At 34.0% G+C, this 13,959-nt stretch overlaps 1 protein-coding gene across 3 annotated transcripts in view; it reads right to left on the reverse strand.

Moving 5' to 3' along the window:
- LOC107745105 (protein Wnt-7b-like) overlaps nt 1–13,959 on the reverse strand; it is a 64,326-nt gene that overhangs the window by 12,068 nt on the left and 38,299 nt on the right. For all 3 annotated transcript variants that reach the window (XM_016558944.1, XM_016558942.1, XM_016558941.1), the window contains one exon: nt 9,699–9,925. In XM_016558944.1, coding sequence (XP_016414430.1) covers nt 9,699–9,925 — 227 coding nt within the window. The remainder of the gene's footprint in view (nt 1–9,698; nt 9,926–13,959) is intronic.

Consider the following 13,959-nt stretch of genomic DNA (forward strand, 5'->3'; position numbering starts at 1 on the left):
CACACTCACACTCACACACACACACACCCTGCACCATATAAAACAAAATATTAAATAAAAAAATCAGATTATAAATAATTTAAAAAATTTTTTTTATTTTGCTTCTTTTACATTGAATCTGCTTGGTAATAGTGATTAGGTGAAATTATATTTGCTCTGATTAAATAATAATCACTTTTTTAAGCCTTTTCAGAGCAAATACATATAAAATAATTCAGATGTGAAATACTGTCAAAAGACTAAGTGTGTCCGGAAATGAGCTGCGACACAAAAATGCAAACATAAACCAAACCAGCGCAAGATGAGCCATCTGTAAAACTGTGCGCACATGAGGGGAAGCGTTTCCTTCACATGAAATTGAAAACAAGTTGACAAACTTTGTGTAATCCAGCACTAAGGGAGCTTTGCATTGTGAATCTCTGCATTACTATATCATTCTTGTTCTATGCCAAGCAGCTCTTTAATCACGACTCCATCCAGATGAGCTCTCATGAAGCGCACTCCTCACGCAACATTTGAATGCTCTTTAAGATCAGAGATCAAAGAACCACAACAGATCTCTTATCACATATGTTCAGCACACATGAAAATGCACAGCTATTTATATTTAAAGTGTCCATGATAAGGGTTACAGTCTGTCCACCTGTGCAGTTCAGAACGGACAGATGATCTGATTGTGACAGAGCTTTTATCGTTTTTACCTATTCACTAACACACACACACACTCACACACACACACACACACACACACACACATATATATATATATATCCTGAGCATCTATAGGGGTACAGTGTTTATAGGTTTTCTGCTGGAGGAGATGGGCGTCTCTACCACACACCTCTACCATAAAAAAGTCAAAGCTCTCTGCATCTTCTACCGGTGGCACATTATTACAGAAAGACAGACTGTTGCGCAGAGGTGTTTTGTGGAGCCAGCACATTCCCTCTCCTCTCAACACACACACACACACACACACACACAACACCCACGCCCATTTCACAACACACACTCACTCACACACACAAAAATATAACAACAGTAACAATAATAAGAATAACAATAAATTATATTAAATTATTTTAAAAATAAATAAACTAAACAAAATTATTATAATGCAAAATTAAAATTTAAATTTTATATATAAAATAAAAAACAAATTAAAAATCCAAACTTAAATTGTTATAATTTATGAACAATTTGGAATACAGACATAAGGTTGGTATCTTTTTAAAGAAGAAAATCAGCAGATTATTGCAAAAGTGCAAAAGAATAAAGTATAAAAAAGTTATGGTAGTTTAAATTTACTGTAAAGAAAATGCACTATATTAATTTTATTTTATATATAATATTTTACATAACAGGTTTTACTCTAAAATTGGTATAAAAGTAAAGCCTTATGTCTAAATAAGTTATGTTCCAAATTGTCTTATATATAATATAATAATATATATATAATTGATATATACGTCTATTTCAGCCTAAAATATCCATTTGTCAACTATCATATTAATTTTTAAAGAGTTCAAAAGGTGCAGCATATCAGAAGTGACCTCTTATCTCTTGCTTATGTTCCTACTTCTCTTTCCTCTCTATTTCATTTCTGTTCTGTTTCTGTTCTGATGAGAACATCTAATCCCTGACCTGCACTAAACAGACACCTTTCCATACAGACACACTCGACTCAAGATCAGTGACTGATTGAACAGGAATACCTCCAGAGGAGATTCAGATCTGCTTCCTGTGGCTGCAGGGTGACTTTATCAGTGACAGACAGCCCAATGTCAAAGTGTCAGTACCTGCAGAGACAGCGCTCTGACCCTCGCTGCATGCAAGAAAATGCAAATGCTTGGCTGCAACTCCGACATATTCGATGATTTAATCCAAGCTTATTATTCCAAGTAGCTCCTGTCATTAAATTCCATGTAAGAAGCGTTCAGGAGTTGGATTTCATGCTTCAGTGCAAGCGCTTGAGATTTCCTTCTGATAACTGCAACGTCGCTTTGAAGAAAACTTCCTGCTCATTCTGTTACTTGTAAACTTGTCATGAGGTGCTGTTGCACTAAAGTAAAGCATTTCTGCAAATTCTGTGATGCGTCAGGATGAAACTTGTTTCCACCATGGGATAAAAAATACAAAACTGTGACTGTCACAATTCGGTCTTTGAGAGTTTATATCTCGCAATTATGTTTTTTTCTCTCTCTGAACTCTTAGTTTACATCTCGCAATTCTGCAATTCGCAAATCTTTTTTTTTTTTACCACAGAATATTTGTGACTTTTTATGTCACAATTTAGACTTTTCTTCACAGAATTACCAGTTTATATCTCGTGATTGTAAATACAACTATGAGTTTACATTTCACAAATCTGGGTTTATATCTAGCAATTCTGAGTTTATATCTCTCAATTCTGAGTTTATATCTCGTAATTCTGAGTTTATATCTCGCAATTCTGAGTTTATATCTCGCAATTCTGAGTTTATCATAATTCTGAGTTTATATCTCGCAATTCTGAGTTTATATCTCGTAATTCTGAGTTTATATCTCATAATTCTGAGTTTACATCTCGCAATTCTGAATTTATCGCAATTCTGAGTTTGTATCTCACAGTTCTGAGTTTATATCTCGTAATTCTGAGTTTATATCTCACAATTCTGAGTTTATATCTCGTAATTCTGAGTTTATATCTCGTAATTCTGAGTTTATATCTCGTAATTCTGAGTTTATCATAATGATGAGATTATATCTCGCAATTCTGAATTTATCTAAATTCTGCGTTTGTATCTCGCAATTCTGACTTTATCTTGCAATTCTGCATTTATATCTCAGAATTCTGAGTTTACATCTCGCAATTCTGAATTTATCGCAATTCTGAGTTTGTATCTCACAGTTCTGTGAGAATTCTGAGGAAAAAGTCAGAATTGTGAGAAGCAAAGTCTGATCTGTGAGTTATAACTCAGAATTGCAAGGAAAAAAAAGTCATAATTGTGAGATAAAAAGTCGCAATTACCTTTTTTATTTTATAATCCTGTGGCAGAATCAAGCTTCCGTACAACAGTGGCTCCTCAATGTCTACATTACATTTTGTATGCTGTTGTGTGAAATCAAATTGAATTCTACAGAATATTCCATTTGATTAACTCTATTTGGTCAAAAAATAGACCTCAAGGTTTGCTTTTCTGTATATAAGACCGTCTCGGTATATTGTTAGGCTTCACTGGAGAGTAATTTGCAATTAGGTTCAGATTTTGCTAAATTCTGCCCTGTGAATTCCAGGAGGATTTGACTTCACCACAAATGAAGAGAGAGAAAGACGTCAGTTTATCTTAAACCAAATCTGGTCTTATGCAAAGAACAGCAACAAGCAACCCGAGAAACATCTATTATAGAGCTTTATACTCTAAACATGAAGAGCAGAGTGATTCATGAAGAATCTCAGTAATGTGTCTTCATTACTTCATTATGAGTTTACTTTGGAAACACACACACAGACCATCCATTTTCTCAAACTGTGCTCAAGATGCTAAAGTCGAGTCAAAAGTCAGACATCTCAAACATTTCTCATGAAATGATCTGAGCTGCTCCACATTTATTTTATAGCTATATAATCTTGATTTTTATTTTTTTATTGATTATTTATTATATATGAATATATAAATAAATAAATTAAATAAATAATAAAATAAATAAAATATATTCAACCTAATTTATTAGTTTCAACCTAAAAAGTCCACTTGATGAAAATGATTGACTCATTTGAGTCTGTTTATACAGAAACATCTGAGACAACATTAATACTTCAATTAAACATAACTGAGAACTCCATAAAGAGCAACTTCTGAGTCATAAAAGTTAGTTGTGTGACTGTGACCTGCAGCGGCTCGAATACAGAAGAAGTGTAAATCGTTTGCTGTCATCGGCACGCTCTGACGCCGTTCCTCTGGATTCCGGCAGCCATATTAATCTTCTCTGGGGCTTTTAGTGCGGTTTGGGGAATGATTGGGAATTCTTCATGTGGTTAAGAGGCTCACCTGCACCACAGCAAAGTGTCTTGTGAAACGAGGAAGGGTAAGAGAGGTTAAACTCTGCTAATATTTCTCTGAAACTGGCGACAAACTCCTTTCACACGAGTGCCATGAATCACCTGGATGACACACAAAAGGTGTGTGAGCGACGAGCACTTCATTCTGTCAGCACCTTCACACACACACACACACACACACACACACACAGACTGTGTACACACACTCAACAGACCCTTAATCCCACTCAAAACTAACAGATAGTATCAGTTTTTCCATTTCAAACAACTGTTGTGATCTTAGATTAGATAAATTCAGCTTCATAAGGCAATTAAAGAAACAGTTCATCCAAAAAAATGAACATTTTGTCCTATACTTGTCCTCACATCATTACAAACCCGTATGGCTTTCTGAATGAAATCTTCTCTAAATAGGATCTTTAATTCTGTGGCTCTTCTAAAATCGAGTGAGCTGCCTCGCTGTCTGTTGTCTTCATAGGCGGCACACGAATAGTGCTCCACATGTTAAGTACACTGGAAATATGTCTTTGATATCAAGCTGGAATAGTCTAATGAAAACAAAAATGCAAATCATGGGTAAAATAGTCTATTTTTATAAGATTAAAAACAGTTATTGAAACGTTTTGGTGCTGAATGAAATATATACATATCATATATGTTCATATTCAAATAAAATCTATCAAAAATATTCAGAAAAATAATAATAAAACTAGATAAGTAAAGTTCGCAAACAAACTTTGAAGTTGGCTTGAAAAAGCCTTGACTGAAAATTCGAAGCAGTTGTAAAAGCTTGAAAGAAAGTTTAGATAAATTACATAGATGTTTCTAGCTTGTTCAGATAGCATGTTTCTAGCAAGACTAGCATGTTGTTAGCATGTTGCTAACGTGATTAGCATGTTTCTAGCATGATTAACATGTTTTTAACATGATTAACATGTTGATAACATGTTTTTAGCCTGATTAGCATGTTGCTAGAAAGTCTGTAGCATTATTAGCATGTTGCTAGCATGTTTTTTAACATGATTAGCGTGTTGCTAGCATGTTTTAGCATGTTGCTAGTATGTTTCTAACATGATTAGCGTGTTGTTGACATGTTGCTTGCATGTTGTTAGCATGTTTGCTAGCGTGTTGTTAGCATGTCTTTAACATGATTAGCATGTTGCTAGCATGGTTTAGCATGTTAATAACATGTTGGTAGCAAATTTAGCATAGAAAAATTATAAATATTACACAGATAGATAGATAGATAGATAGATAGATTCTGGGAGTTTAAATTTTAATTTTGACAGTTGGAGTTTGAAAAGTCTTGGCTCATTTGAACATTCCGTCAGTGTAAGAAAGAATTACTACTGAATTTATAAATTATTATTATTGTCATTTAAAAATGTTATTCTAAATTATATTTAATTACTGATATGGTTTGAATATACTGAATTAAATAAACATTAAAAAAAATACAAAAATAAAAGTTATAAAAATAACTAATACACAAAAATTTTATTTTCTCAAATATAATACCAAGCTTTTTTCACTGAGCATTTATTCACAGACCGTTTCTGAAACTGAGGATCCACTTTTCTTCGGACTGAAACCGAATCCGTCCTTGAATCAGTTCTTCAGGGACTCAGAAATACTCAATAACCCAGCTATTAACGTGCGCCGCAGAGAACAGCCGAACGCATCCAAACTGACCAGAGAGAGAGAGAGAGAGAATTAACTCTGCGGTCTGTTGATCATCATCTCTTCGAAAACAACGGAGTCTAGCGGCCGCCCCGATCGCCTGTAGACGGGCTCCTTACGAGCAGGAACAATTTAGTGGTTACAATCTGGAGGATTTACAATTAGAAAAAATCCTGGAGTCTCTGTGCATGAGGCGTTTCATGCAGTCCATTATGAATGGATTGAGATATTCCCGGAATAGACTTCATCCTCAGACGCAGCTTCTAAAGAGCGACTAAAACAACGGTTTTAATGTCAAGACCACACAAAATCAACTCTCAAATGGCCAAAACGCTCCGTATCGATATCAAAAAACCATCCAAGAGCACAGCCAACATCAAGGTAGCCATCAAAACGGTTTTCCTCTTCATTTTTGGCCGAACTATTCCTTTGATGGCGACACAAAAGGACAGTTCACAGGCTTCACGTACAGAACAACATGGGAATGAGTCAGTGAATGTGTCTCAGATCTGTGTGCATCTGTTAGTTTAGAGATGCTCCACACTCTTAAAAAAAGAAAGATTTTCGCACTACTTTGAGCTTTCTGTGCAGGGTTTTGCTGTATGGCTCTTTGAGGATTAAAAAAAGATATTCATGTTCATTATAGGTTCGTCAGATCAGTATATTGGTTTCCAGGTTCATTAAAACACTAGGACAGAGATGGTTTCATAGAGACGAGGTTTTCAAACTAGGGTCCATGGAAAATTTGAGAGAAAAACACTGTGAAAAATGCAAAAATAAATAAGTGATAAAAATAAGATTAAACTAAATAAATAAATCGATGAAATAAAACAATTGAAATAATTAATAATGATATAATGATATAAATAATTATAATATAATAATAATAAAATAAAAATAAAAATGCTAAAAATATATTTTTAATTAAGTACACTTCCATGGCACCTAAAAGATTGAGAACAAATCTTAAAAAGCTTCTCAGGCTGTAAAACTTTTGTAACCTTTATTTTTAAGAGTTTATTGAGAGGCTGCACTGATCATTTACATAATCAAAAATACCTAAAAAGACGATCAAATAAATACTGAGACATGCAAAACATTAATAAAGGTCAAATGGCAAAATGACAACCGTACGGACAACAAAAAAAGTCAAAAGACATTATGTAATAGTCAATATGAAAAGCTTTTCTCAGCCCATTTTAGTGCAATTTCACAAACATGGGCCAGGATTTGATTTAATCAATCAAAAATCGATTGGCAGAGTGATTGTGGCAGGCTCTACAATCTGTTACCAAGATGGTCAATGCATTCACAATTTCAGTTTTTGTGGCGTTTTCCAAGGAAAGCATCAAAATGATTATTGCTCACTAAGTATTAAACTTATTCTGCAGCGTATTATTGCTTAAAATCATGTGTGCTGTTGAGGAGTGTGCTGATACTTTACTAAGTGATCAGATGCACCATTTTCACCTGCTATACCAGAAAAAAGGTGGGAAAAAATTGCACATTCAAGGAGGAACCCGAGGAAGAAAATCTGGTTACACTTTATTTCGATAGTCCACTTTAGACATTCTACTAACTATAAGTAACTTTGTAACTACATGTCTGTGAGATTAAGTCCCAAGTTTTTACCCTGAATTCTACACATAAAAGAGTTAATTATGCTCTCATGTTGCCTTAATGTTCAAATCAACATTATTTTGAAAAAAAAAAAAAATAATAATAATATATTATACATTAACATCCACTAAGAACGCATAGCAACACCCTGTCAACCAACAATACAAAAAAAGTCATTTTTTATAGAAAAAGTGTTTTTGATGAAAACAAGGAAAATATCTGCCAGTGAGGTCAGAAAAATAAACTTATTTTCACTTTGAATTAAGATATAATTTTTCTCAGCCCACAGGTAGATATTTTTCTAGTTTTAAGCATAAACTCAATTAATTTTGATTCATTTTTGCAGAGAACAAGACTTAATGTTTATTTAGCAATGTCTCTTGATTTAAGACTGTTTAGATATTTGTACCGGAAAACAAGACAAAAAAACTGAGTAATATTTGCCTATTATTTTTTAAATAGTAAGAAATAAATATGGCTATGTTTATATATTTTTAATTGAATTTTTTTTAAGAATATGTAACTTTAACCTTCTGATCATCTAATAAGTCAAATTAGAGATGGTTAAACTCATGGGTGATTTTACCTAAGGTTCATTCGTCACACTGGGAACAGAAGGTCAAGTCGAGCACATTGCATTGTGAGATAAAGCACTCTTTGCTAGCCTGTGCATGCACAGAATTCACATTATGCATACTATATATACTATAGATACTACATACTGCAGAAATAGTTAGTATGCGGTTCCAAACATAATGTTAGTGCAGTAAGTAAGCTGATAGCATCGTTTTTACCTGGTGTGTATGTGTACGGTCAATGTGTAATCAAGAGGTGAATCCAGTTCCACTTAATCAGCACTATATTAATCACACCAACACAAACATGCTTTCGCAAGCCTTTGAGGGTCAAGTGTGTGCACGTACAGCGTGGTGTGTGTAACCACAGCACAAAGACTGCCTTCTTTCATAACACCACATTTGCCCGCTTCTGAAAAGAGTTCAGAGCTTTTGTCACAGTAAACGGCTGGATCCCGTGTAATCAAAGCAGCATTTATACGCTTATCTTCACAGCACTGTTTCTAGCTGTGTTCGTGCAGAACTGAAGCCACAGAACGCTCTTGCATCATTGCTACAGGCTTCCCAAAACACCTGAACAACAACCACACAGACATCTATTAAATAAAACACTCTTCTCATCACAGCAGTTGACATTTAGCTTACCGTATTCACCCCAAAATCAAAGGAAAGAAAGAAAATAAAGCCTGTTTTTAAGACCATTAAGATTTTTTTTTTTTTTGCAGTTCACCACAATTAAGCACATTTTCCTTAATTTAATTGCTTAATTTGCTTAAAACTGGAATTTATTTCATAATTATTTAAGATTTAAAATGTCAATGTCTTTTCCTACGCATTACTGTAATGATAAAAAGGATACATTATTGAAATTGTTAGTTATTTGTTCTATTGATTTTTTTTCTATTGATATTTAATTTATACTGATTAAAAAGTCATTGTATTAAATGTTTTACTAAAATAAAAAATATTATTATTAAAATATGATTTAAATGAGTAAATAAAAATACAAATATAAAATAATACATACACATTTTAAAATTAAAAAACATTTTTTTTTAGTAATACAATGTATTTATTGGTCAGTATAAAATAAGTCAGTAGAACTATAAAATAACAATAAAATTAACAGTAAAATTAAAATTAACTAACAATAAAATTAACACTAAAATTAACTAACAATGAGAAATTCATTTGTTACAGTATTTACTAATCTTTGTTTACATTAGTTAATAAAAATACAACTATTTATTGTTAATTCATGTCAGCTCTGCAACTTTTAATTTATGCAAAGTAATTGTAAATGTTGAAATTAACCAATTAACCAAAATATTATTATATTGCAAAAAACATTATACATTATTTTAATAGTATTATTAATAGTATTAGTAGTATTGCAGATAACCATTTAGTTTTATGTGAATTAAAAAAAGTATTATAGGTATTAAAATACAAAAGAGAAAACATCTGGATATAATAATGAGAGTTTGAAATTTAAAACAATGTAAAAATGCAAAAGGTCTCAATGGTCCAAAATATAGGCTAATATTTATTATTTTTCCTCTTGATTTTAGATGAATTACCCAGACATATTGACAGATTCACAAAACTGCAGGTTCAACCTGAGCTTACAGAAACTGCCATTGAGATGAATGGCGATGCTTAGGGATATCTGCAAGTGTTTCGATCAAGAACCCAGTGGTAATATTGTCTGAATACAGATCTTGTTCCACACCACCCCAAAAACAAACCAAGCGCGCCAAAGACCTGTGACAAGCACTGACCTACTCGCAGCTCCTGTCCAAAGACGGTGCGTTCACCCAGCGCGGAGCAGTTCCAGCGGCCGTATCTGAACTGGTACTGGCATTCGTTGATGCCCAGCTGTGCCCCCTCTCCGATCACGATGATGGCGTCCGGCCGGCTCTGGCAGATGGCGCGCTGGCGGGGTGCGAGACCGGGGATCTTATTGCAGATGATGTTCGCACCAAGGGCCACCACAGAGGAAAGAGCCCTGTGGGACAGAAGAGACACAAACACAACTAGTAAAGACTGGGGATGAACATTAGTGAGATACTTGCATCACAGCGTACGGCGGATGGTTTATGACCTTAAACACGCGCCAGAATTAAGCACTTAAGTGTTGTTTGTACTGTCATTACTTTTAACAATAACACCTTCTCTATAATATCTCATAAGCACTAACTGAAATGGGTGAACATTTCCACCTCACAAATTAAAACTTGCACATTTCCCAATGCATTTTATTGCTTGACAAATGTGATTCATCCACAGTAGTGCAAAATGTAGGAGGAAAAAGAGATATGAAAGATCTGACCAATACAGAGGATATAATATATTAGAATAGAACAGAACAAGAATGAATAAAATAGACTTGAAAAACATAACTGAACAGCAATGCATAAAAAGAATAAAACTGAATAGACCAGAACAGCATAACTGAACATGTGACAGAATAAAAGCGAGTAGAATGTAACTCAACAGAACAGAACGGAATTGAACAGAATGAATAGAATAGAATAGAATAGAAAATAGGATAGAATATTAGAATAGAATAATCCAAGACATAACTGTAGAGCAGAATAGAACAAAAACAAAGAGTAGAAAATAAAACATAAACATAACTGAATGCAAATAATAGAATTGAAATAGAATAGAAATTAATAAACCAGAACACCATAACTCAACATGATACAGAATAAAGGCGAGTAGAATATAAATGAACAAAACAGAACAGAATTTAACACAAGTAAATATCCCAACACATATCTGTAATAAAAATAGAATACAATAGAATATACCAAGACATAAATGTAGAGCAGAAAAAGGCAAAAACAAATAGAATAGAAAAGAAAAACATGACTGAACATGAAAGGATAAAATAGAATAGAACTGAAAAGATCAGAACGGCACACCTAAACATGTCATAGAATAAAAAAGTGAGCGGAATAGAACTGAACAAAACAGAATAGAATTGAACATAAGTGAATATAAATGGAATATAAATCAAAAGAATAGAATAGACAAGGACATAATGTAACTACAGAGCAGAACAGGGCAAAAACGAATAGAGTAGAAAAGAAAAACATAACTGAACAAAAATTAATAAAATAGAATAGAATTGGACAGACCATACCATCATAACTGAACATGGCATAATGGAACAAAACAGAATATAAACTGAACAACACAGAATAGAATTGAACAGAAGTGAATACTAGGCCAACCCATAACTGTAATATGGAATAGAATAGAATAGAACAGAATAGAATAGAATAAGTCAAATGTAGAGCAGAAGAAAAAAAACAGAATAGGAAAACATAGCTGAATGTAAATTAATAACATAGAATTGAACTGAATAGACCAAAACAGCATAACTGAAAATGACATATAGAATAAAAGTGAGTAAAATAAATGAACAAAACAGAATAGAACTGAACAGAAGTGAATAGGCCAACAAAATATTAATATAGAATAAAATCAACAGGATAGGATATAATAGACCGAGATATCAATTTAGAGCAGAACAGAACAAAAACAAATATAAAAAGAAAAACATAACTGAATGTAAATTATTACAATAGTATAGAACTGAACAGACCATAACAGCATAACTAAAAAAGACATAGAATAAAAGTGACCAAATTATAATTGAACAAAATAGAATAGAATTTAACAAAAGTGAATAGGCCAACACATAGCTGTAATATAGAATAGAATAATACAAGACATAACTGTAGAGCAGAATGGGATGAAAACAAATAGAATAGAAAAGAAAAACAGGGAATTAGTAAAGAAAGAATAAAACCTGAACATCATAACTGAACATGAATTAAAAGAACAAAACTGAACAGAATAGAATTGAACAGGCCAAACTGTAAAACGGAAAAAAAATACAACCACCATAAGAACACCACCACTGAACATGATATAGCAGAATAGAACATAACAGAATAAAGTAAAATAGGACACCACCAATGAACATGACTGAACGGAATAAAACAGAACAGAATAGAAAACAAGAGTGCAATATACACAACAGAACAGAACAATGTGTTACTGGTTATAAAGATCATATTTTTCATGCCCCTTTTTTTGATTCAACTCATATTTTCATGCAACTGTGACCACACAAAGTGGGTCATGTTCCAAATGCACACATCTCTGTCATCATACGGCTTCTCGTGTTGATACAGCCCTCGACAGCTCTCTTAATATGCGCGCTGAGTATTTTCGGTGCTCTGTGTTTGCACAAACCCGCGCGGCTAAACAAGTGGGCTTCTATGTTTACGAGCATTGAACCCGTTCAGATATGTGCCTTTCAAACATGTCAGAGATGAGGGCTGTAAAGACGCATGCCAACTTTGAAGAGTGACTTCACCGGCTGCCGAGGACTGCACCGCAAGCGGGGCGAGTTGCAACAAGCAATGCGTGTGTCAGCAAAAAACGGCACGCAGGGGTGGACGGGACGGTGTCGCTGCTGGGAGAATAGCTGCAACTTATGGATTCCCCGTCAAAATAGATCAAACGGCACGGAACAAAGACGCGGAATGTTCATTGGAAATCGGATATGGCTGGTTTGCTTCTTTTCTGGTTGTGTTTCCATGTCCACAAAGGCTTAAGAATTACTCTTAAATACAAAACCACATGTGGGATGCAGTCGAGGGACCCCTCTCTCGCTCTGTGTTTAAGAAACATCTCCTGTTTCTGCATATAATGGAGTCACGAGGGGCGAGTAGCTAAAAGTGTATGTTTATGTAAACCCTTCAGTGAACACAAACTAACACTCAACCACACGTTAATATAGCGGCGCAATGAAGCGTCTCCAAAGCCATCCAAACCAGTGTGTTTGGGCATTAGGTGAGCCGCTATGAGGACTATGAGGTTTGCTGCCAAATCCATAAATCTGTTCCAAACCTAGTGCGCTGCCTACCTAGAGAGCATCATAGGCACCTTCAAAAAGTAATATGGCCAGATTCTAAAAACAGCATCCCATGTATCCTTGGTAATCCGAGAATACAATGCAAAGTGAGATAAATATTGATTGCAAATATGCTTATTTATAGAAATGCATTTAAAGGATGCATTAAATGGATCAAAGGTGACAGTAAAAACATTTATAATGTTACAAAAGATTTCTCAAGAAAAAGCTTTTGAACTTTCTATTCATCAAAGAATCCTGGAAAATGTTTTATATCATGGTTCCACAAAAATATGAAGCAGCACAACTGTTTTCAACATTGATAATAATCAGAAATGTTTCTTGAGCAGCAAATCAGCATATTAGAATGATTTCTGAAGATCATGTGACACTGAAGACTGGAGTAATGATGCTGAAAATACAGCTGCGCATCACAGAAATAAATTACAGTTTAACAGATATCACAATTGAAAACAGTTATTTTGAATTGTAATTTTATTTTACCATTTTTACTGTATTTTCGATCAAATAAATCCAGCTTTGGTGAGCAGAAGAAACTTCTATCAAAAACCTTAAAATATGATCTCAATCTTTTGTTATTAAATATCAAAATGTATCACTAAAAATGGTTCAACCACATAACAAGCTACAAAACATCATAGCAACTGCATAGCAACACCCTGACAACCAGATAACAAGCTACAAAACATCATAGCAACTGAATAGCAACACCCTGGCAACCACACAACAAGTTACAAAACATTCAAAAACAACTAACTAACTAACCGCAGAGCAAAACATTCAAAACACCTCAGCACCTGCATAGCAACACCCTGGCAACCACATATCGAGCTACAAAACATTTAAAATTACCTTAGTAACTGCATAGCAGCACCCTGGCAACTACCTAGAACATCTCAGCATTGTGACAAGTTTTCATTGGCAAATAAATAAATAAATTAATATATAGATATAAAAATATATACTGTATACGCATATATAATGTGCGTGTGTGTGTGTATGTGTATATGTGTGTACTGGTTTATATATCCTGGTGGGGACTTAAACCTGACTACACACAGACTCATGGGGACTCGTGTCAGTCA

Source organism: Sinocyclocheilus rhinocerous, unplaced genomic scaffold (genome assembly GCF_001515625.1).
Source record: "Sinocyclocheilus rhinocerous isolate Xijiao unplaced genomic scaffold, SAMN03320098_v1.1 scaffold2966, whole genome shotgun sequence".
In the NCBI taxonomy this organism is placed as follows: Eukaryota; Metazoa; Chordata; class Actinopteri; order Cypriniformes; family Cyprinidae; genus Sinocyclocheilus; species Sinocyclocheilus rhinocerous.